Source organism: Carlito syrichta, unplaced genomic scaffold, assembly GCF_000164805.1.
Source record: "Carlito syrichta isolate Samal-C Ts95f unplaced genomic scaffold, Tarsius_syrichta-2.0.1 Scaffold316052, whole genome shotgun sequence".
Taxonomy (NCBI): domain Eukaryota; kingdom Metazoa; phylum Chordata; class Mammalia; order Primates; family Tarsiidae; genus Carlito; species Carlito syrichta.
In genome coordinates, this window is record NW_007260148.1 from 285,000 (window position 1) to 309,342 (window position 24,343).

The 24,343-nt window shown below is 41.3% G+C and overlaps 1 protein-coding gene across 1 annotated transcript in view; it reads left to right on the plus strand.

Moving 5' to 3' along the window:
• Nucleotides 1-24,343, plus strand: part of TAF3 (TATA-box binding protein associated factor 3) — a 173,423-nt gene that overhangs the window by 126,080 nt on the left and 23,000 nt on the right. The window contains exons 3-4 of the mRNA XM_021706845.1: nucleotides 7,061-8,883; nucleotides 19,600-19,682. Coding sequence (XP_021562520.1) covers nucleotides 7,061-8,883; nucleotides 19,600-19,682 — 1,906 coding nt within the window. The remainder of the gene's footprint in view (nucleotides 1-7,060; nucleotides 8,884-19,599; nucleotides 19,683-24,343) is intronic.

The window sequence follows — 24,343 nt, forward strand, 5'->3', positions numbered from 1 at the left end:
TGCAGATAGCATTTCATTGTTCCTTTAAAGTTTAAAAATACAAGTATATTTTCTGCTTAGTTTGAGAACATGCCACTGAGTTTTAAAGTTGCATGCATCTGTGTAGTTAATGAGATAAAAAGCTTTCATGCCATGTGCAAACAATTTCCTTTTTTTTCCCTAATGTCTATGAGCTTTTTAGATTATAGTCTTTCTTTAAAGGCATTTACTATTCTAGTTAAAAAGATATTTTGTTCTAAGTCAATATTTATAGTAGCTTAGAATTAACCTCCCCAAAATCCTTTTGGTGTTTTCAAACCTTATTGCCTTGTTTTGTTTTTGTTCAAGAATTTTCGTAAAGAAGCATGTTTTTCTCATTATTCCTCAGGAGAATACAGGGAGTGTGGATTATTTATTTGTGTTATTAACGAAGGAAGGTTGGAACAGAGTTTGTAGTGTCCTGTCCCCACCAACATTTGTGAAGTTTTTAAAATACGGACTTTAACATGAACACATTTTGTTTGTTTCATATGATTATGAAAGAATTGGACATTCGTTCTACAGTCACACACTGATACATTAGGGTAAAGAAGTGTGATGTCTATAACCTGTTTGCAAATAGTTCTCCCAAAATTATAATACAATTATGTAATTATACATTATATTATATGTAAATAATAATTATATGCGTGGTATATTATATAAGACAAATGTTAGTAATTGGTGAATCTTGGTGAAAGATCTTTGTAGTATTACAACTTTTCTATAAGTTTGAAGTTATTTCAAATCAAAGAGTTAAAAAATAATTTTACAATCAGATGTTGACTTGGAACCATTGATTGTTTAAATATGAAGGTACCTCAGAAAACATCTGTCATTCTGTTTTTTCCTGCATTGTGATATGCTGCTGTGCTTAAGTGTGTTTGCAGTTCCTTCTGACAGTGGGATGGACTGGCACTGGATGGCTCCCGGCGTGGGTATTGTCCCCCTGCTATGACTGGGGAGAAAGCCACCAGCACAAGGAAGAATTCCTTTCCACACTGACTGGTTGTTCCTTGATTGAATTATAGCACTCACATTTTAGAAAATCTATGTGAAGAATATGAAAAATAGGTTTATAATTCTCACACAAGAAAAAACAAAAAGTCATATTACTGTTTAACCCTATTTTATTTTATTTATTATTCTTTGTTTTTGCTTGCTCATCTATCAGGAACTTTTGCCAAATTTTGGCACAAGAAGAAAAGACGACACTTGTTTTGAGAATAACTCCTTATTACACCTTTAGCTACATTTGCGTTAATACTTACCCAGTCCTGTCTTCTTTTCCATACATATTTATTCCCTGTCCTTGAAAAGTCTCCTCAGCAGCCTTCAACTGTCTTCACGAGGGCTGGAGTTACCAGGGCAGATACTGAGCTGAGATCCATGTGACCCACAGGTGCTAACCCTGAACTTGTGGTGTTGTATGTGCTTCTGCAGAGATTATGGGAAGGAGAGCTGCTTTTTTGCTTTTTCAATCTTGTCAAAAGGGTCATAAGGTTAGCTTTCCAATGCATATCTCTGTTACTGACTAGTATTATTATTTAGAAGTTAAAATACATACCTCTAGGTTGGTAGGTGGTAGGGATGGGGGAAGAGAAAGGGATCTATACCCAAAACGTGGTAGATGACATCAGATACACAAATAACTTTCACTCGAGGTACAATCAGAACTTTTCCTGCTCTCACAAAAAAAGAACAGTAGAGAGATTATGAGGCTTGAGTCAGACAAGCTGGTACCCGTCTTGATTGCTTCTCTCTTGCTGTGTGACCTTGGGCAAATTACTTAACCTCTCAATATCATACTTTTCTACAAATACAATGTTGATAATAGCACCTGCCTCAAATACTTCTGAGGGTTTATGTGACAATCAGATAGGATACTGTAACAGAGTTCACTGTAAATAAAAATACATCCATAATTTTGCACTAAGTTGAACACATTTAAAAAAAAAAGTACCTACCTCTAGTTAACTCGCTCTGTTCTCAAGGTTGATGATACTGATGTCCGCATCTTCTGGGTGAAGGAACCAGTGCTCTAAGAAGTTGAAGAACTTGTTGAAAATCTCATAACTAATAATTGGCTTATCTTGAACTACCTTTGTTTCAATATTTGTTTCTCACATATGTACAGAAGAGTTACCCAGGCTGAAGTGCAGTGATGTAATTGATAGCTCACTGAAGCCTCAAACTCCTAGGGTCAAGCTGTCCTCCCACCTCAACCTCCCAAGTAGCTGGAACAATAGGCATGCACCACCACACTCGGCTAATTTTTTTATTTTTATTTTTTTGTAGAGATGGAGTCTTACTATATTGCTCAGCTTTGTCTCAAACTTCTGGCTTCAAGTGATCCTTCTGCCTCAGCCTCCCAAGGCACTGGAATTACAGGCATGAGCAATCTCAACCTGCCTGAAATACATTTTTTCTTTTTTAAAATCTTTCTTTCTTTTTTGTAGAGACAAGAGTCTCACTGTGTTGCCCAGGCTGGTCTCGAACTCCTGGCCTCAAGCAGTTCTCCTACTTTAGCCTCCCAAAGTGACAGGATTATGGGAGTGAGCCATCACACCAGGCCTGAAATACATTTTTATATCATAGCATCACCCTTTTGACTTTGGAGTTCAGCTTCTACTATGTCAATATTTGTGTTAAAGTTGAAAAGACCAGTGACTCAAATAATTTTTCTTACTATTTTTTGCACCTTTATGTAATAACAGATCAAGATCAGATATCTTGTAATATTAAGCTTCTGTTGACCGAATTTTGCTGGTTTATAACAAAACTGTTTCCAAGGTTGAGTATAGGAAAATTTAAAAATACTTGTAGGATGTCTTACAGATTATTTGCAAATGGTGATCATTATGCACATGTACTCCAAGAGTACGTTATTGCCACTCAGATTTATCAAACTGACATGAACTTTTACCAGCAGTAAAGAATAAACCCTTTGGTAGTCATCGCACATTTCCCTTATTCCAAACTCTTGGAATGTGGACTTAGAAGTACTCATGTAATAAGAAGCCAGAAACTCCTCAAGCATCACCAGGAACCAAGACTGTGTCTGAGCAGGCATAAACTAGATCAACTGTATTTATTTGTTTTAATTTTGTGACATTTGTAAAATAAAATATATTCACTCAAGTGGAAAGCTGTCATGCCAGGAGAATGGATTAGTAATAAGCATGGGGCAGAGAAAATGAATGAGCAGCAATTGCCTGCATCGACCTGGGGGAATCTCAGAAACATTATGTTGGGTTAAAAAACAAAAAACAAAGAACATTGTAATAGGAGATCGCTTCTATAAAGTTCAAAAGCAAGCAAGCTGTGTATAAGCATGATAAAACTGTAAAGGAAGCAGATTAAAAAATCAAGCCTATAGCTGTCTGGAGGCTGGGATTGGGGTGGAGCGAGCAGAGGAGCCAGGAAGGAACTAGGGCAGGGTGTTGGACGATGCTGCCCAGGTTCTGCTTCCGAAGCTGGTGATGTCCTCAGGTGCCCAGTGCTCATCCTTCTGCAGCCTCTGTGTGTGTGGCTCACACTTGCTGATGGGTATCGTGCTGCTTCAGTCTTAGAAGTCATTTTAAACCTCTCCACACTCTTTCCTGTTCTCACTAAACGTTTCAGGCTTTCTCTTCTGGCCATGTTCTTTGTTCATTTGCATTGCTTTTGATGCTGCAACTAAAGCTTTTTACTAAAATCCTTAAAAGTAAATAAGAATTGTAAATTAAACTAATAAAAATAAGAATTCTTGTTGGTTCTCAAAAAAATCTATTTTAAAACATTGATTTATTTAAGTATTACTAAAATTGACACTTGTAGTAGTTTAGTTTTATTATTCATTTTTAGTCCTTTAAAATATATAACATCTCTAGATGAATACAAATTTGAATACAAAAAGTGAAAATAAACAAGGCAAATAAAATGACAAAAACAGAATAACCCCCAGCCTGTGGAGTCTTGCTTTATGCTAATTTTTTTATACTCAAACACAAACACCATTAAGTTTTTGATGCTTTTATGAGTTATTGGAGCTCTAAATTCAAAATGAGCCAATATATTTTCTAAAGTAGTTTATGAAACCATCCAATTTTTCCTAGCCAAGCCTGGCATCCTTCAGCTCAAATGTCTATCTGGTAGCCCTCTTGCCAGTTCCAATCTGATAGATTGCACACTAGTAAAGTAACAATTTCAAAAGTACTGTCAAGAAAACCCAAATTTCGAGTTCTAACTATAAAATAGGACTTCCATGTGGAGGACAGGGAACTACCCTCCTGGGGAGCCTCTTCCTAGGGACTGCTCCTTTTAGAGCAATTTCCCTAGTCTCCCAGGGTCTCCCCAAGGCCTTCCTCAGGGACTCACACCTCAGAACCAAGCTGCATCCAGGAACTCCAGGCACAGGGAGTTGCCTGTGCTGCAGAGACACAGAGTGTGACACTGCACTGCACATTTGGGAGGTACAAATAAGTGAGCATGGCCAGATGAGCAGAGCACTCAGGCCCCCTGGGTCACTCGCCTGACTGGACCCCAGAGCACTGTGTCAGTCCTGCTCGGAAACATGGACGTTTATATTTCAGAGTAGTGATTTTCAGACGTGTTTTAGCCTCACAGCAGAAACTTTCATAGAAGCCCTGCGTGTAAAACAGATGACCCTAGGGAGGTTGTTCAGTAGAGAATAGGAGGCCCTGTCTGTTACAGAAGAGGTTCCACAAAACCCGTGGTCTCCACAGGACGCCTTTTGAGGACAACCTCCGAAGGTGTCAGGAGAAGTTTTTTGAAATGGGAACCATACTCAGATTTGCATGTTCAGAAAGTCACAGTGAGACCAAGTGAAAGACAGTTTTGAGGAAGCTGCCTCCGGGGACAGAGACTAGTTAGAAGGTTGCTGGAGTCATACAGAGAAGAGGGGCTGGGGACTGGAGTGGACAAGACGGCGGCAGTGGGGAAACCTAATTAAAGGAAACGGTTGGAAACGGGTGCTTACAATTCAGGTCTGGAGCAGAAGAGGAGAACGAATCTAGAGCGACCCCTGTTCCTGACTTGGGGCCTGGCGGATTATGGCATCGTTATCAAGTACAGCAGCAATAGCCACGTGTTGGTGTGGTGTGGCTCTTCAGAGTTCACAGAATGCTTCCGCTCACACCACCTGGCTCCTCCCGTCTCGTCTCCCTTCCTGCTTTCATGGCGTGACTTGTGCTATTAGCCTCACTCCTGCTGGCCTCTTGAGCATCTGACTTTGTTCACTAGACTTCCTCCTTAAAACTCCTGCACCCCTTGATTTCTTGGACATCTGATCCCCACGGATTTCTTTCGTTGTTCTCCCTCTTCTCCTGATATGTAGGTATTCCTCAGAGTATATGAGTCTGCTGACTCCTACTCCTCCCTTGACTGGATCATTCATTATTGTGATTTCAGTTGTCGGAACAAAGATCTTTCTCCCACACACCTTGTCCTGTGATCTGATCTTCAGTATTATAGTTTCAGCTGCCTAGTGGGCATTGCTGACTCAATGTTCATCGAATTCAGTGTCCAGGGATTGAGCTAATCAGCACCGTCCTTTTCTGTTTCCTTGTTTCCTGTTTCTGTCAATCACTACGCTTCTCACTCACCAGAGCCCAATGCCTCATAAGTGTGCTTGAGTCCTTCCTCAACTCTTATGCCTTGTCATTTATCAGATTCCACTCTACTTCAGAAGATCATGTATCACCATTGCTTCCTGTCCGTTACCGCTGGTCTCATTCAGATGCTTATTGCCTCTGACCTACAGCATCTCATAACCCCAACTTGTCCCCTCTCCTTGGTGTCTTACCTGCCATCCCATCCATCATTTATTTTCCTGCCAGTGTGCTTTTCCCAACAAATACCCCGTCATTTTGCTCTGTTGTCTAAAAGCCTTCACTAGGTCCAAGCTACCAACCGAATAAAGATCATGTTCCTTTTCCTGGGATTCAAAAGTTCTAGGATCTGTTTGTAACTTTCCTGAACTTTCTACTGCTCCCCATCATGCACCCTACTTTCCAGACAAGTTAAATTGTCTCCTGGTTCTTATCCACTTCCTGTGTTCCACCTCTAGCCTGGATGTCACCTCTCCCAGTCTCCAAGTATCCCATGCACCACATAATCACTCCAGTCTCCTGCACATGCTTGACCTTGCAGTGAGTTGTTTTTCCTCTGACCTGCGGTAGCACTTTCTCTGTCGATGATGCTGATCACTTTTTATGGGTTAGATACATCTGTTATTTCCCTGCCAAACAGGAAGCTATTTGAGGTTATGATTTATTTCTGATTTATTCCAGAAGCTTCTTTAGCCTTTACCATTGACAGTACATGCTTAGTTAATATATGTAGAAAGAAATAATTTGATCCACAACAACTGAACCAAGTGTACAGGGGGCAAGTAACAGCTGCTCCTTTTGAAGGGACAGGAAGCAGGCTCAAAGAGGCGAAGAGATGCCCTAAAGCCTGCTGCTTGGAGCGCCAGAACTCTTGCCCATACGCCGTTTTTCCACTGCCCAAACCTAGTGTATTCCGTTGTACCACACTGCTTCTCCAAGTGGCTCACGTCAAGCAAGCAGAATCAAAGACATAAGTAGTCCCAGAGAACTAAAATTTGTTATAAAAGTCCTTTATAAAACAATGCCTTTCTGTCATTTCTAAGAGGAGTAGTTATATAATAACCCATCTCTGATTTTTAGGGGGGATGTGTGTGAGTGTGTGTTCATGAGAGGGAGATGGAAAGAGAAAGACAGCAGCTGCTCAGGTTAGGAAAATTAATTCCAGAAACAGGAGAAGACAAACCAGAAATACTTAGCAAACTCCAGATCCCGAAGTTAGGGCCGGACCGCTTGAAAGAGCAATAGGCTTGTGTATCTGCCATCACTGACTGCCACTCTTGAAAGAATGCTGACACGCACGTTCGGAAGAGCCTTAAAAACTCACTGTTTGACTTTCTAAACGCTTTCCTAGAAGTCGTATTTGAAGCATCATTTTTATTCGTTGGGTTTTGTTACATTGCAGTAATATTTCTTTTTTCTTCCTTTGCCAGAGGAGGAAGAAGAGCAAGTGCCCACTGATGGGGGCACGTCAGCAGAAGCCATGCAGGTTCCCTTGGAAGAAGACGATGAAATGGAGGAGGAAGAAATCATTAATGATGAGAACTTCCTGGGTAAGAGACCGCTGGACAGTCCTGAAGCTGAAGAAATGCCGGCCATGAAGCGGCCACGGCTACTCAGCACTAAGGGAGACACCCTGGATGTAGTTTTATTGGAAGCTCGGGAACCACTCAGCTCAATAAACGCACAAAAGATCCCACCGATGCTGTCTCCAGTCCACGTACAGGACAGCACAGACCTGGCTCCCCCGTCGCCAGAGCCACCAATGTTGGCTCCAGTTGCAAAATCCCAGATGCCAACTGCAAAACCATTGGAGGCAAAGTCATTTACACCTAAAGCAAAGACTAAAACTGGCTCTCCAGGACAGAAGACTAAGTCACCTAAAACTACCCAGTCACCAGCAATGACCGGAAGTCCCATCCGGTCACCAAAAACTGTATCCAAAGAAAAGAAGTCACCTGGACGTTCTAAGAGCCCCAAAAGCCCCAAAAGCCCCAAGATTATGACTCATATTCCCCAAGCACCCGTCAGACCCGATACACCAAATAGGACTCCTTCAGCTACACTATGTGAAAAAATTAGTAAAGAGACTCTGCAGGTGAAACAGATACAAACGCCTCCTGACGCTGGGAAACTGAACAGTGAGAACCAGCCGAAAAAGGCTGTGGTGATAGACAAAACGATCGATGACTCCATCGATGCTGTGATTGCACGAGCCTGTGCGGAGCGAGAGCCAGATCCTTTTGAATTTTCTTCTGGATCAGAATCTGAAGGAGACATTTTTACCAGCCCCAAGAGAATTTCAGGTTCGGAGTGTACCACTCCCAAAGCTTCCACTTCCTCAACCAATTTCACGAAGTCAGGATCCACTCCGCTGCCTCTTTCAGGCGGAACCTCCAGTTCTGATAACTCATGGACGATGGATGCCTCGATCGATGAGGTAGTGCGTAAAGCAAAAATGGGGATGCCTTCCAATATGCCTCCCAACTTTCCCTACATCTCTTCTCCGTCAGTGTCTCCCCCTACTCCCGAGCCCCTCCACAAAGTGTACGAGGAGAAAGCCAAGCTGCCGACATCCGTGGAGGTGAAGAAGAAGTTGAAAAAGGAGCTGAAGACTAAAATGAGAAAGAAAGAAAAGCAGAGGGATAGGGAGAGGGACAAGGACAAAAGCAAGGAGAAAAGTAAAGAGAAGGATAAAGTGAAAGAGAAAGAAAAGGAAGCTGGCAAGGAAACGAAGTATCCATGGAAGGAGTTTCTTAAAGACGAAGATTCAGATCCCTATAAATTTAAAATAAAAGAATTTGAAGATGTGGACCCCAAAGTGAAATTGAAAGATGGAATTGCGAGGAAGGAGAAAGAGAAGCATAAAGATAAGAAAAAAGATAGAGAAAAGGGCAAAAAAGATAAAGAGAAGAGAGAAAAAGACAAAGTGAAAGATAAAGGGAGGGAAGAGAAGATGAAAGCGCCCCCGGCCCCTCTGGTGTTGCCCCCGAAGGAAATGGCCCTGCCCCTGTTCAGCCCCGCCGCAACTGTGAGGCTCCCAGCCGTGCTGCCTGCCTTGTCACCGATGCTTCCGGAAAAACTGTTTGAGGAGAAAGAGAAACCTAAGGAGAAGGAGAAGAAGAAAGACAAGAAGGAGAAGAAGAAGAAGAAAGAGAGAGAGAAGGAAAAGGAGAAGAAAGAGAAGGAAAGGGAGAAAGAGAAAAGAGAGCGAGAGAAGAGAGAAAAAGAGAAGGAGAAACACAAGCATGAAAAAGTAAGCCATTTCTCATTTTCAGCACTGACTGAGCACAGTCCTAGTGAAAAAGACAGGTAAACAGAGCCAACAGTTACCTCTGCATTTTGGATGTAAGTCGCCCATCACTTAAACAGAAATATGCTTGTAATGAGGTTATGAAATTTAATTTTAATTCTAAAACCCATAAGCTTGTCATCAAGCCCTCTATACACTAAAAGATGCTAAAAATTCATAGCCTAAGAGGAATCTAATCGCAGACTATAAACTCCCTGTTGACCACACTAATCTCTGGCAGTTTTTAAAGATCTGTGATCTTAAATCATGCATAATATTTTGTTAACTACCAAGTCTACTACATAGTATGCTGTACCCAAGTATACCTGAAATGATACCTGAAAGAGACAGCGTCCATTTTCCTTTTTTTGAAATAGAGATGAGGTCTCACTAGGTTGCCCAGGTTGGTCTCGAACTCCTGGGCTCAAGCTGTCCTTCCACCTCGGCCTCCCAAAGTGCTGGGATTACAGGTGTGAGCCAGTGCACCTGGCTAGCATCCGTTTTTCTAAGAGCATGCAAAACCGCAGTTCTATTTTAAGAGGCTAGCAAGACCCGTGGAAGGACTTCTGACTCAGTTTTCTATTGATGAGCCATCTTGGTGGCTGCTTCAGAACTTTGAGTAGCATCTCCAGTTCTGCTCTGGTAAGATGAGGGTGCATTGCTAGTGTCTAGGCTGATCGGGCTGCCTTGCTGGTGGACTTCATTCCACATGGCAGAAATGTTTACTGTGTCATAGGGTATAGCAGAGAAATGGATACAGACCTTGCAGTTTGGTAGGCATGGGAGTCTTGGGTGCAGGGCGTGGCCTCTGCTGCATGGCTTTGCTTTTTGGTCCATGGTTCTTTGAATTACAGCAGTTGACTGGTTGATGTGAAAATGTCCTTTAAGCTTTCTATAAAAGTGTCTCTTCATGGTGCCATTCCTAGAGTCCCTTGGGATTCCTTTCTCTATCCTCAAGAAACCATCCTCTTTGTTTGAGTTTGGCTAAAAAGTCATAGCCAGTAGTTTTTCCACATCAGCAGGGTACTGTGGCTGTCAGCACCAGCTTCACTTGGGAAAGATAGAGGAGTTGTTTCAACATCGTTATGAACTTAAGTGAGGCCCATTGCATGAGGTCTGTAATGTGGCCCACGCCTTTCTTCAGCATCTACCTGACTTGGGAAGGAAAAGCTCCTCAGACTACCTTGTTGGGAGACAGAGGCTTAGCTACTGTTACTAGAAGCACAGATTTCACCTGACAGAAGGATGCAAGTCCTTGTATCAGTTTTGATAAGAGTCAGCTATTTTATAAGACCTTTAAAAATAATAAATAGTATTGTCTGTAGAGTCAGACCTGAGTTCAAATCCTGCCTGTTGTGAAACAGGCGCATGATTTATATGAGGACTAAATGAGATAACATCCTGGACGTGCCTGGTACCATATCAGACACAGCTGTATATGTCAATGAATGGAGATGATGGTTCACTTTGAATCAGCAGGTATAAAATGTGGAAACCTAGAGTTTACTCCTTCACTAGTGCATGCCAGCTGCCCTGTGTTGGTTTGGGTGAGTCAGCTGTTCACAATTTAAAAAGTATCACTACTTCCTTGGCTTTCTTTTACATTTTTGCCCTTTATACAGATACGGAGGGATGAAGATTAGTACAACTGTGGACATGCCAATGACAGGAGCAGAAATTGGGACATTAGCATAAATATCGAGACTTCTCTCGGTCAACCCCACTTAATCCCCCCCTGTATCAAACCATATGAGTAAGTGAAAATATCTCCAGAATGGGGTTGCACATAGTCAAGAATGTTCTTCCATATCCACAGAAGAAAGGCAACGGGAGCCATAAAAATGATGCGTATCTAAGCTGCCCCAAGAAAATGTCCTCGGTCAAAAGATGAAGGCCACAGTTCAGTCTCCCTTCTTGTCATCCTGTCACCTCTCAGGAGTAGCTCAACGAGGAGGAGCATTTGTTTAATTTTTAAAAATCAATTCCTATATTTATTTCACCTGCTTGTAAAGTTTTTACCAGCTTTAATCTACATTTATCAATACCAAGAACCAATAAAGATGTTATTAGTTACACAGGGATTTGCAAGGTAGGAGGAAGGAGCTTTGGGCTTTGGAATTCAGCAAACATGGAGTGAGATCCAGGACAAGTTTTTTAGCTTCTTTAATCCTTAAGTATTCCATATTTAATGTAGAGATAATGATACCAACACGAAAAATAGCAAACTAGTAGTAGTTAACACTGAGTAATTACTATGTGCTAAACTCCATGCTAAGCTCTTTCTATAAGTTTAATTCCTTACCACAGCCCTCCAAGGTAGATACTATAATTACTATCACTTTAAGATGAGAAACTGAGGCTTAAAGAGATGAATATACTTGCTGAAGATCACACATCTAGTAAGTGTTTGGATAGAAGCCAGCATTTCCACCCAGGCTGTCAAGTGCTGTAGTCTGTGGTCCTCACCACCAGACTTCTCTACATTAGCTTAAAAATGGGCAAAGCGAAGTAATGTATGCAAGGCATCTGGGTTAGTGACACACCATGAGGAGGTCAATTTGTTTTTCTGCTAGTGGTGATAATTCAAAGAATGGCAATTTGTGCACAAGCTTTTAGTTTCCCTTTGGGTATCTGGTCTGTCACTTATTTAAAATAGAACCGCACTAGCAGCTTACAAAATTATGTTGACTCGTCACAAACATAGCCAAATAGTTTTGGCAGTGATAAACCCAACCGTATATTTTGGAACAGTTGGAACTTGTCCTTAAAATTTGGTTTCTGTTTATGTCGGTGTATGGATTGTATGACTTAATTTTAAGCCATGGATCTTTGGGGTTTAAGTGAGTGTACAGCATTACTCTAGTTCAAATTTCCTCTTGGTGTTTTAAGTGTTTTTTAGAGGGAGGATCATTATGAAAAAATTCAAACATCTTGTTATTTATGTTAGAAGAATTGGACAATTATACCTATGATCTTAAATAGAAGGTAAGCCAAAATCCACCCGTCAGACTTGGGGAAATGCTTTTATATTGGACAATGATCTGGAAAGACCCAGTAGAATTCCCCCCAGAGAATAAGGCCATCGCCATCTGTAGATCAACAGGCCCAGTGCTGGCCCACAGCAAGCATGGGCTTTAGCCATCCCCCTGACCGGGGCGGGACTTCCAGCTCTACCACGCCCTCATTCTTCATCAGCCTCTCTTGACCTCTCAGACCCTCTGCCTCCTTTCGTCTGCTTCCTCCTCTTCGATCTCAGGAAGAGACAGCCTCATTGTCAAGTTGCCTCTGATTAAGCACGTAGTTCTGTATCTTCTTTAAGAATGGTTTGGCTTAAAAGGCCTTCTCACAGAAAACACTGAATGAGGACTAGTCTATGCGACATAAGTGAGATGCCTATGACAATTCCAGATTTTCTTTCTGGTAGTCAGTGATGTTGAGAACCAACCCAAGTGTAATTGAGAGTTGCTTTTAATGAAAAGCCCATACATTCTAGAAAGGATGCTCAACATTTTAATCCTGTTGATGGAGAAATTGTTTCATTTGAGCTCACCTTGGCTACTAGACGAGCTAACCTGGACAGTAAATGATAGTAGCAACTAGCTCCACTTGAGTGCGTGCAAGTGCCAGGCCCGACCAGAATTTGATTCTTTAATTCTCCCAACTGCTCTGTACTGTTGTTTCTGTTTTATTTTGGGGAAAACCGAGTACAGAAAGGTTGAGTAACACGCTGCAGCCGGTAAGGGCAATTGGCCCGGATGTGTCTGCTTGAAGCCTGTGTTCTGTCCCGCCCAGAATGGCCTTGGCAGCCCATCACCTCAGTTCACTTTGGTGACCTGAGTGACGGATGGGAGGGAGAGGGGTAAGAATGGCTTAACACTCAGGAGTGAGGTGACATCATGGTTTTATAAAAGTTTAGCTCTTGAAAGGATCCTGGAGTGCTCCTTTTAACTGCTATATTGTAAAGAACAGGAAAGGGATGTCCTCATTGCTTTAATGACTTTAATAATCAGAACAATTAAAATTTCTAATGTTTCTTTCATCTGTCCCCAAGTCCCGTAGGATTTGCCCCCAAATAATCTTGTATTGAATTTAGACAGTTTGTTCTTTAGAGAATGATGAATCGTCTTACTGGTTTGTGCCGTTAACGAAAGGTTTTCATTTTTTCCTTCTTCTATTTAAGGTAATGCAGTCACATTTCAAGTCTTTTCTTATCAGCTACCATAATTAATAGTGAAATGAAGAGTTTTTAGCAAATAAAATAACCCAGTAAGAGAGGATGGTATTTTCTTCATATTTCTCATAACTGTGTATCCCAAGGGGAAACCAGAAACTTAGTGTTTAAATGAATATGTTTGAATTTGTAGAAACTTGCCAAGGCCACCTTTCAGCCTTCATGTGAACGTACCTTGAGCACTTACTGAAGACCTGAGTCCTGTTTCAGTTGAAGCACTTGTTCGACATAGAACTGCACTTCTTGTGTGACTCTTTTTTTTTTAGTATTTTAAATAGTTTATCCGATTTTAGTGTTTCCAAATGGAACTAATGCAAGGGACTTCCTCGCTAAGAAATACCACAAGATGATTGCAGCCATAGTTCAGCGGCCACACTGTTGGGTGTTACGTTTGGCCTTCATCAATACAGTTTATGGGGGTTTTCTGCCCTATCAGCTTGGATGAGAGTCCAAACCAGGGCTTGCTAAATTTGCTGCTACCCTCGCTGGTACACACGTATGTTGGGTTTTTTTTTTTTTTTTTTAATGAAAGGAGTTTAACATTAAAAAAATAAAAAAACGTGGACAGATTATATTGACAAAGCTACCCATTACCTTTGCAGAAAGTCCCTGTCAAAAGATAAACTTTAAAGCTGGAATGCATGAAAGAGTTCCAAGATAGAATTTAAATTTGAACTGATTCTTTATAGATAAGCTTTTTAAAAATCCACCTCTTTGCTTCAAGTCAGGATTTTAAAAATAAATTTCCCCTTTAAATCTCTTGAGCGATTTTCATTTTTTGCAAGGCCGCACTGCTGGTGTCCTGGAAAAATGGAGAGCGAGAGCTTTATCAGTTGGTGCCCTGAGGTATGTGGCAAAGAAGCTAAATCCTTGAAGATTAACAAAAAAAATGCAGCACATGGCAATAAGGGGCTTATATGACTACTAGTATTAGTTCAGGTGAAAGAAGTATTGCTTATACATAAAACTGGACAAATCCACTGACAATGTATTTTTAGTTAGCTACAAAGGAGTCTTATATTGCTGGACTTTACCTCTTTGGTGAATTGGGAAGCTTAGTAATCCACTGTAAATGCTCTTCTGCGTGCCCCAATTCTCCACATTACTCCAAAGTGCTGTTCTTTTATTTTAACCCTTGAAGGCTCATGTTGGCCCCAGACTTTGGCTTCATGCCATCTGAAGACGGCGTTCATCATGTTGTCTAAGGACCTGAAGTCACTGTCATTTATTTCGTTGTTTTCTGGGACGTACACATCAAAATCTCTTTTATGACCGCCAGAAATGTCCTTGTTTTTATTCTGGTAGGCATTCACAGAAAGTTAATGGAAATAAACATCTGGGAAGACATTTTTATTTAGGAATTACGCTTTCTGTATTTCTGTCATTAGCGTCCTCATTCATCTTTTCTACAGTTCCTTTAATTTTCTCAAGTTCAATCTGATTTCACTTTCTTAGGAACAAAATTAAGGTATTTAAGTCGTTTTTAGATACGGTTACCATGTGTCCTGGTTTGCCTGGGACAACCCCAGTTTACATCTTTTATGTGGTATAATTAATAGCTCTGTCTTTCACTCTCAGAGGCATCACTGTTTGGATAATATGGCCAACAGATAAGACTTGGAGCCAAGGTAGCAGGTGCTGAGTGATTCATTAATTCAACCACTTGACTGAATACCTGTTGCTGTCAGGATGCATTCCTACTATTTTTAATCTGACTTATAAGATGTATCTCCATTTTTGTTTACTTATTTTTTTCATACTGTATCATTTAGCTCTTTTTATAGCAGGTCATAAATAGACCATGTCTTGATTCCTTTGCCCTGCCAAGCCATTTAAGACAGCATCTGGTCAAGCATGGTGACGCACACCTGTAACCACAGTGCTTTGGGAGGCAGAGGTGGGAGGATAGCTTGCTGCCCGGATTTTGAGACCAGCCTGGGCAAAATAGTGAGACCTGTGTCTCTACAAAATATTTTTTAAAATTAGCTGGACGTGGTGGCACATGCCTGGATCTCTTGAACTCAAGAGGTCAAGGCTGCAGTAAGCTATCATTGTGCCACTGCAGTCCAGCCTGGACAATAGCGCAAGACCTTGTCTCTAGAAAGAAATGTTTTAAAAAACGAGCATTAAAAAAACCAAGCTAGTATAGTTGAATGGAGAGGAGGCCTAAGTTAGTCTCAATTTCCATATAAACTAGTTTGCCTTCCATAGAGAAAAAAGTACTTTCGGCTAACCCTAGCCATCTCACAAGTATATGTATACATGTATCTTATACAATATCATAAACGATACTGGCAAAGAAAATGATTACCTCCACTGGACATCAGCATTACCAGAAAAGGGACTCAAAATGTGTGTCAGAATCAAGGAGCAGTATGTATGGTAGCATAGGATGAATTTTGGGGTCAGGATTCCTGGATTTAGGCCATTTATCTACGGACAGTGTAACTCTAGGCAAACTACTTACTCTTGTAAGTCCTCATGATGTGGGGATAATACCGTCCACACCTACCTTATACAGCTGTGAAGATCAAGTTGTATAATGTGTGTAGGACACATTTCACTCAAGTGCTGTACACATGTATGTTATAACTATTGGGTATTATGGTAATAGAAATGAGCCAAACACAATGCAAAGCATAATGATAGTAAATCAGAATTTCTAAAAATAGGGCAGACAGTTGTATATCTGCATAAAGATTAAGCAAAGGTTATTTGTTGTTTCAAGGCTTAAACAATAGTGTTATCAGTTGAAGAATAAGATATATTACTAGCCGGGCTCTGTGGCTCAGCCTGTAATCCCGTGCCTTGGGAGGCTGAGGTGAGTAAATTGCCCGAGCCCGCGGGTTTGAGACCCGCCTGGGCAACTTGGTGAGACCTCATCTCTACAACAAATCAAAAAATTAGCCGGGTGTGGTAGCACGCGCCTGTAGTTCCAGCTACTTGGAAGGCTGAGGCGGAAGGATCGCCGGAGCCCAGCAGGTTGAGGCTGCGGTGGCCGGGAGCAGCCACTGCACTCTAATCTGGGCGACAGAGTGAGACTCCAACTCAAAAAAAAAAAAAAATGCATATGTAACTCTAAAATCTTTTAGAATTGAAGAATATAGGCGCTTTATATAATTTTTTATCTCTAAACAAAAAAGACTATACTCAATCCCAGTTTTGCTATTTTTGTGACCTTAGAACAGAAAAGGAAATCAAAATGGAAAAGAAAGGAAAAATAGTTACTCATATATGATCAGAGTACCTGTAAAGTGGACCCCATACCATCTGGCCTACATATTTGTTTTAAAAAAACAAAAAAACAAAAACCCAAGTGAGAACATTTAGAAAATAACCAAACACAATTCTCGGCAAATTATAGGTGACTGATAAATGTTTGTTTATTTTGGTTATTTTTGTATTCTTCCAAAGATAATAGAGAAAGCTAAGAAAAGTATAGAAGTCTTAATAGCTAACAAAATCAAGACTAGACCATTGGTTTTCAGATTTGTTTAGATACAGATCTTTTTGTTTAAAAAAAAAAGGGAAGTGAGCACAAACCCTGACTAGTTAATATCTGGTTCTTGCTCTACCCACCCCAGTGACTCTTGCTTGCCCTTCTGGGGCCTGGAGGAGAACTGCTGGGCTGGACTGTCTGCAGAACTGGGCAGGGGAGGAGACATCAGCCGGAAGTGAGACCAGCTAGAGGGGTGAGCTTTTGCACTGACGTTAAAAGATTTGGATGTGCTGAGATGAAATCCTTGTCGGGTGTTGTGTTGAAAGTGTTCAGTGGACAGCTTTGCATTTTGGTCTTAGAGTCAATCAGTGCTAGTCGAGAGAGGGAGTTTTGAGGACATGACATATTGGAAACTTACCATTGAAACCATGGACAGGGATGAGACTGCTGAAGAGACCATAGAACGACAAGAAGAGAGGACCAGGACCAAGTAAGGGCAGCTAGAAGTGGAGAACGTGGTAAAGGAGAAGGAAGGAGCATGAAGAGACCCGGTGGAAAAGCGAGCCGGGACCTGAGGAATCGGTGTGAGCTAAGGAACGAGTCAGAAGGGAGAAGCGGGGGACCCCGTCGGGCCCCTCCCACGGTGGAAGCTCCTCTGTCCTCGCAATAAATTCTGCTTTCTACAAAAGAAGTGAGAAACGCAAAGGCTGACAAGTGTGAGGGGTTGTTAGCTAGAGGCTGAAGGTAGGGGAAGTCATCGTAAAGACAAAGTTGAGCACGTTGCAAGTGAGGGGGAAGTAATGGACGGCGAGACTGAGGATACTGTAAGTAGGTACGCTGATGATGGAGAAACTTTCCTCAGAAGACCAAGGAGAGGGCCTAGTACACAAGGGGGGCCCCCAAAACAGCATTTGTTTATAGAAGCATGTGTATTTCTTCTGATTTCTTCTTACGTGTTTAAACTTCAGTCACCTTCAAAGTACTCTGTTTGATGCAGTATACCTATCGAGATTTTTTTTACTGCTCAAAGCAGTTTTTTAGCTTGTTCATTTGGATGCCTTTTAGTGCTGTTCTTTGTTTCACCTTTTCCACATCTGCAAAACGTTTCCCTTTGAGGACTTTTTTCATCTTTTTTAATCCAGGGAAACAAATAAAAAGTCGCTTGGGGCAAGATCAGACGAATAAGGAGGGTGGGGCACAGGGGCCATCCCGCGTTTTGGTTCAGAACTGCTGAACACTTAGTGCTCTGTAGGCAGGTGCATTGTCATGATGGAAGAACCAGTCACCTGTTTGCCACAACTCAGGACGTTTCTTCCACAAATTGTGATGCAACCGCCTGAAAACTTCCAGATAAAAGCTTTGGTTGACCGTTTGATCCAGAGGAACAAATTCAGAGTGTACTACAAAGAGCCCATCCTCCAAGCGATAATTCTGGTTTTTTGGGGATACCCTCTTGTAGTTGTGGATGCAGAGAAGCTCATCAGTGTGTAGGGAGTTGAAGCTTTTCTTTTGCTGAGTGGCCTTAGGAGAAGGGGAAAGGAGATCATAGGAGAGGTCTTGAAAGAGGTAAAAATGTGAAATCATCACTTCATATTCATGTGTCAGACCCTCTGATTTCCCCTGGAGAATAAGCAATAAGTAAAACAGACACTGTCTGCCCTTACTGGTTAGCTGGTAATCCAAATAAGCAGATAGTATTGGAGGCATAGCTGGAGTTGGAGTTCTAAAACGTGTTCTTTGGTGTCACTTCTTGCCCTGGAGGATGATTTTAGATGGCCCTGGCTGGATGGTAGAGTAATCCAGAGGTTGTAGGCATTGGGGCTGGATCAGCTGTGACTCAGCAGATGTCCATAGGACACCTTGTGCGTGCCAGGCGCCGGGCCAGAGAGTGTTGCAGGCTGTAGGTCCTGATGTGACGACGGGTGAAAAGAACTCTGGGAAGAGATAGGTAAATACGTGAGAAAAATGGTAGATTTGATCCATGTGGCATATAATGTGTAGCTTATAATATAATATATCCAGCATTATTTTATAGATTCGTTACCCTTACACTGTTCCATTATGATTTAATTCTCGAGTTACTTGAAATAAGTGAATTGTTTTCAACTAGTTGTCAGTGGCCAGCAGTGACCTGCTGGCATGGGAGACCAGGGATGTTAAGCATCAGGGCTTGAGACTGTTCCATACGACAGAGGACCACCCCACCAAAAATGGCAACCGAATCCCTGTTGAAAAACTCTAAGATAGATAATTTGGAGCTGCAGAGTTTTCATTTAATTTATTTTGTTTCATTTCTTCACTCAAAATATGTGTTATACTGTAAGATCTATAAACCAAAAATTGTGAAGCGATCCTTTGACATCATATTTAATTTGTACACTCCCTTTCCGACTGGCAGTGCAAACATTTGTGAGGTCTTTAACTTATTCAGCAGTCATTGACTTCACCACAAAGCCTTTCTAAAAAGAGAATTTTTTTCTTATGTAATATTTCAGATCGTTTTACTTATAGACAAAAATTGAACCATGTAATGCTGTAATTACACTTGGTATTTTAGCTTTCTCATTGGGTAATGTAAGCTTAAGATGAGTTTAATGTTTGTCAAGTCCCACAAATAGATGCTTTTATCTTATAGGGTAGATATCATTGCAATTTGTTTGCTAGGTCTGGTAGTTACTTAAATGCTCCATCAGATAATCTAGATAACGGTTTTTGTTTATTCTAACAGTATAATTAAGTCCAAGAAATTAACCCAAATGAATAAAACAGGAATAGCCACCATATTTATATAATGTGATTAAAGTTCATAGAATTTCTCATGTTGCCAGGTGGCCTTCAGTTGTTGAGAAGCAAAAACACAGAACAGGCCAGATGTCTTTGTGTCTAGCATTTTAGCACATTTTAGGCTTAAACTTGTTTCTGAAGGTCGTGGGGGTGGGAGGGTAGGAGAAGAAGCTGAAGATACTCTCAGGGACTAAAGCACTGAACTCTCATATGCTAACTTCCGCAGATAAAGGTGGAGCCCGTGGTTCCCGCTCCAAGCCCAGTTATACCCAGATTAACTCTCCGCGTTGGTGCTGGCCAAGACAAGATGTGAGTATACACGTTTTGAATCCAAGTGAAACAAATTAAACTTAACCTTCTGTACCTCTTCCTAAGGGGCACAGAACTCGACAGACCTTTTCCAGGTATGAACATGTAGGGCCAAGCTTTGTTTTGAGAACTCTTTGTTTTCATGTTTTTATTGGTTTCTTCCATGGAGTAAATGCCCTTTGCTTTATTTAAAATACAGATTTTTTTTCCTCGTTCTTTTTCTCTTTTACAGAGACTTGCAGGTGACATTGTTTCTGCATAGTCTTTAAGGTCCTGGTTATCTGAAAAATAAGAAACTATGTATTGAATGGGCTCTATGGCATATTACACCCAGGTGGATGTAATGCTGAACCTTCTCAAGTCACTTATCCATAACCATGACAATGAAGATTCTCTTTTTGCTCAGGTGGCACATGGTTTTATTCTATACCTATAAAGCAAAGATACTGCCAAAGGCTCGGTGAAACAGCAAGTAATAGTAACTGATGTTTTCGTTGTCTACTCTTTTTTTTTTGAGAGATAACTTGAAATGTAAACTCCATTTTTGCTGTTTATTTGTCTTAATTTTCACAGCATCATCATATCAACCCACTCTTCTTTAAAGTAAATTAGTCGGAAATTTCCCTTTTATTCATTTTGGGGGATACATTAAGGTCTACAGTACTCTTGTTTGGTTCTTATAAGGTAATTAAACATTCTTTCTCTAAATCACATTGAAAATCATTCTCCTTGTTCTAAAAGCATATTATATATCATTTAAATAAATTCAAAAGCTGAAAGTACAAGTTTATAGCCTTATTTTTCCTAGTAAGCCTGAAAATGGAATTTACATTGCAATCTGTAAAATATTATATAGAAAATGGACTTATAGGGCATTTCATTTATGTTTAGTTTTTAGCCATAAAAGTGAGAAAAGGACCCATGAATTGATTTAGCAGTTAGAGTAGAGAACAGAAACTTGCTTTGTGTTCTCAGTGGTTCTTCTTAAGGTTTGCTTGTATGTTATGCTCTTGCTTCTCTCACCTCCAAATGTCGTGCACAGAAAAGGTCCAGCACGATTGCGATGAATGGTAGCAGAGAGGCAAACGTGGCTTTCCAGGAGACTGTCTACCCCTCTGAAGGTTTAAAGGAGGAAATCCAGACGGCTCCTGCTTTTCTTACCTAAATTCTCGGGATAGTGTCCACATCACTGGTTTTGGTTGTGCCAGAAGAGATCGAGTCAGTGCATGATAGAACTGCCGACAAGCTTAGAAAATGTACCAACATGTTGTGGGTTCAGCTCTTTTAAACCAGATATCTGGTGCACCTAGTGACCTCTCTCTTACCTACAAAAGTTTAAATAATCTCTTCATCCCTTAACCAGTAGAGCTCAGAGAAGACCCAACCAAAAGCTCTTCTACCGTCTGCTTAGAACTGTATGTGGGCTCATTTGTACTTTTCTCCTACCAGTTCATTGCTATTCCTATCTTCCCAGTAGCTATCTTTACTCCCACACAGAAGTTTGACTTGCTCGGCTGGGTGTGGAGGCTCATGCCTGTAATCCCAGCACTTTGGGAGGCCAAGGGTGGGAAGATTGCTTGAGCCCAAGAGTTTCTGACCAGGCTGGACTACGCAGCGAGACCTCGTCGCAATTATTTTTTAAAAATCAAATTTTTATTTTTTAAAAAGTTTGACTTGCTCATTCCCTTTAGAGGAGTAAGGTGTGATGGCTATTGTTATCTCATCTGCCCTTAAGCATCTTTCTTTTGAGTCCTTCTATTGACTATTCTCTTTTCTCTCTCAGTAAATCACTTGTACACCTAAGATACTGGAAGATGTGAGAAATCAATCCTATTACTCTGGAAACAAAATGTCCAGTATCAGGGAAAATATAATACCCAGACATTCTAGACAAGTTGCTTTTGAAAGTATAGTATTATATATCACATGAACTTTTTGATATTTAGGTAAGTAACCCTCATGTTATATGAAGGATTGATCATTTGACCAAGGGGAGATGCAAGAAAATCCTTACAATGAACAAAGAGATAAATTAAGTGAAATATATTGTACTTTAAGAGAGTCAAAGACAGAGAGAAGACAAAGCCACATAGTAATGGAATTTTATGTAAAAATAGCATTTTTTTTCCTTATTTTTGTTTTTTGGTCCAAACAAGAGGTCATAAATTGTAACAAAGTATGACCCATGGGCCATATTCATCCCACAGCCTGTTTTTGTATGAACTGCAAGCTAAGAGTGGTTTTTATATTTTTAAGTGGCTGGAAAAAATTAAAAGAAGCGCGTTTTATGACACAAAAGTATATAGCATTCAAATTTTAGTAATCTTGTACAGTTGTTGCATAAGGATGCACAACTTATTCCATGGCAGTAATAATGGAAAAGAGAGTCTAATAAATGTGCCTTTAGTTACCCAATGTGTATGCAGTTGGGATGTGGAATAATACTGTTTTGAAGTGAAATTAATGAACAGACTATGATTCAAAGGGGAGAAGTGTTTATTGCTGACAAACAGGCAAAGAATAGTCTTTTGAAAATTACGGGATAGAAAAAAACTTTACAGGGTTCAAATTATACACTCTTGCTGGAAGATAAAATTTAAGACAATATTTAGTTTCTAAGACTTAAATAAAGCAGTTATGTCTTCTGCCGTTGATCCAGAAAAGTACTTTGAGGTTGGATATCTTCCTCTGTTCTCCATTATTGTCCCTTGAATTATGACTGGGATAACTTGTTTTTCCCTCCATTTGACATTCCTGGAAACTGTACTCCCCAGGGGTATCTGCTGGCATCCAGCATCTCCTACTGATAGTGCTAAAATTCAAGATGGTTTTCCAAGGACTCCAGATTCCTTTAACAGACTTCCAGTAATGGATATCCAGAGTTCGCTGCAGTCAATATTGAGATGAAACCAAAATTCTAACCCTGAAAGAAGAGTCTCAACACCTGAAAAGCGTCAACAGAGAAGCAACACATTTAAGTTAATTGTTGAAATAGCTGGTCCAGCCTAACTGTCATCTTGCCTTGATGCCAGGACAGCAAGTAGGATCCAGCTTGCCCAGGAGCAGCTGCCTGGAGCTCTGTTGTTGAAATCCTGAGGTCCACACCGTCTGGGGCAGGGAGTGCAGAAGTGAGATGGCCTGCCACAGTGGGTGGGGCCACTTGTGGTGGGTGGGCCAGCAGGGTGGTCAGAGGTTGTCATCCTCCTCTTAACTGTTTGGAGTTCATTCATTTTGAGCAAGCGTTGGAAGATTGGCTAGCTGATGGCATTCATTCTTTTATTCGTTTATGTGAAGACAATAGAGCAACGCGATCGAATATCTTAGGGACAAGGACAGTTGGGATGGAATTGTCAGGAAAGACATGGCAAAATGGAGCCTACATGTTTTCTAGTTGAAATGTGTGACTATAAAGCTCAAAATTCAGTTAAAGACGCCTCATGAAAAAAGGCAATTTTAAATATTGGTGAGGCATTATGAAACAATGTAATTTACATTTGCCTGAAGACTTTGGGGTGAGCAGTGATGGAGGTGGGGAGTGAGCCCTTGCCCTTGCATTTCTCAAATGTCTCCTTCGCTGCTGTCTCCCCTGAGGCCTGGGGAGGAAGCCCCCGCCCTGGTCCATCTGCTTTCCCACCTTTGCCCTCTGGCGAGGAGTCCCTCTGCCCAGCCCTGCTGTCCTGCCCACGGCTGAACCCCTGCCCTGGGGAGATCGCGAACTGCTTCTGCTTCTGCTCCCAAGGTAACAGATCGCCCCTCCGGACACCCCACCCTGCTGGGTCATGTCTTCTAGTTAATATCTAATGATGTATTTGATCAGGTGATACAGGAACTATGTATGATGCCTGTCAGAACAGTCTTGCTATCAGTGATAAGAGTAAACTCTGAGAGTTCACAGTAGGTATTCTGGTTGACAGATCTCTTTTTTCAAAATATACAAATTATGTTGAGATATTTTTCAGGGACCACTTCACTGCTGGCAGTTAGAGTTTTCTTTCTGCTGACGTTTCGATTTCCAGTGGCAGCAGCATTGATTTCTTCCAGTTCAGTAAGTCTTTCGTTAGTCTTCTCCAGGTCAGGTGCTGAAGAGGCGATGCTTTCCTTTTCATGTTGTTGAGTTCTTTGTTGCAGTCCACAGAGTTTAGCTTGTGCCTCATGGGGGCTTTTTAATGGTTGTAATTTCTAAACTATTTCAATATGCTGTGAAAGTGTGAACTAAAGCTTTGCTTGTTGATCTTTAAGAACATAAAACATGTATAGATACATGTTGTCTTTGAGTGATCTAAACTTTTCACTGGATGGTTTTGACGGTGGAAGTAGAGAGTAATCCTAGGCAGCCACAGAAAGTCCCGCGGGAAGGCCGGAACACAGCCTCCTGCAGAGCCTCCAGGAGCCCCTCAGGTCTCCTCGAAAGGCTTGTGTTTCCTTCTGGGTGTTGTATTGTCAAGTAGCAGACCCAAATGGAGCCAGCTTAGAGGGGAAGAATAACAGGGGTCCTTGACTTTGGGTGGGGCGGTCTGAGTCTCGCAAATGCCGGTGGCGCCCTGCTGGCTTCCCTGCTCCCCCCAGCCTCGCTGTGGTGGCAGGTGGTCCTGGCCGCTCCAGAAGACGTGGTTCTCGGTGCTCCCAGGCCCTGGGGAAACCCCCCCCCTTCCCTGGCATTT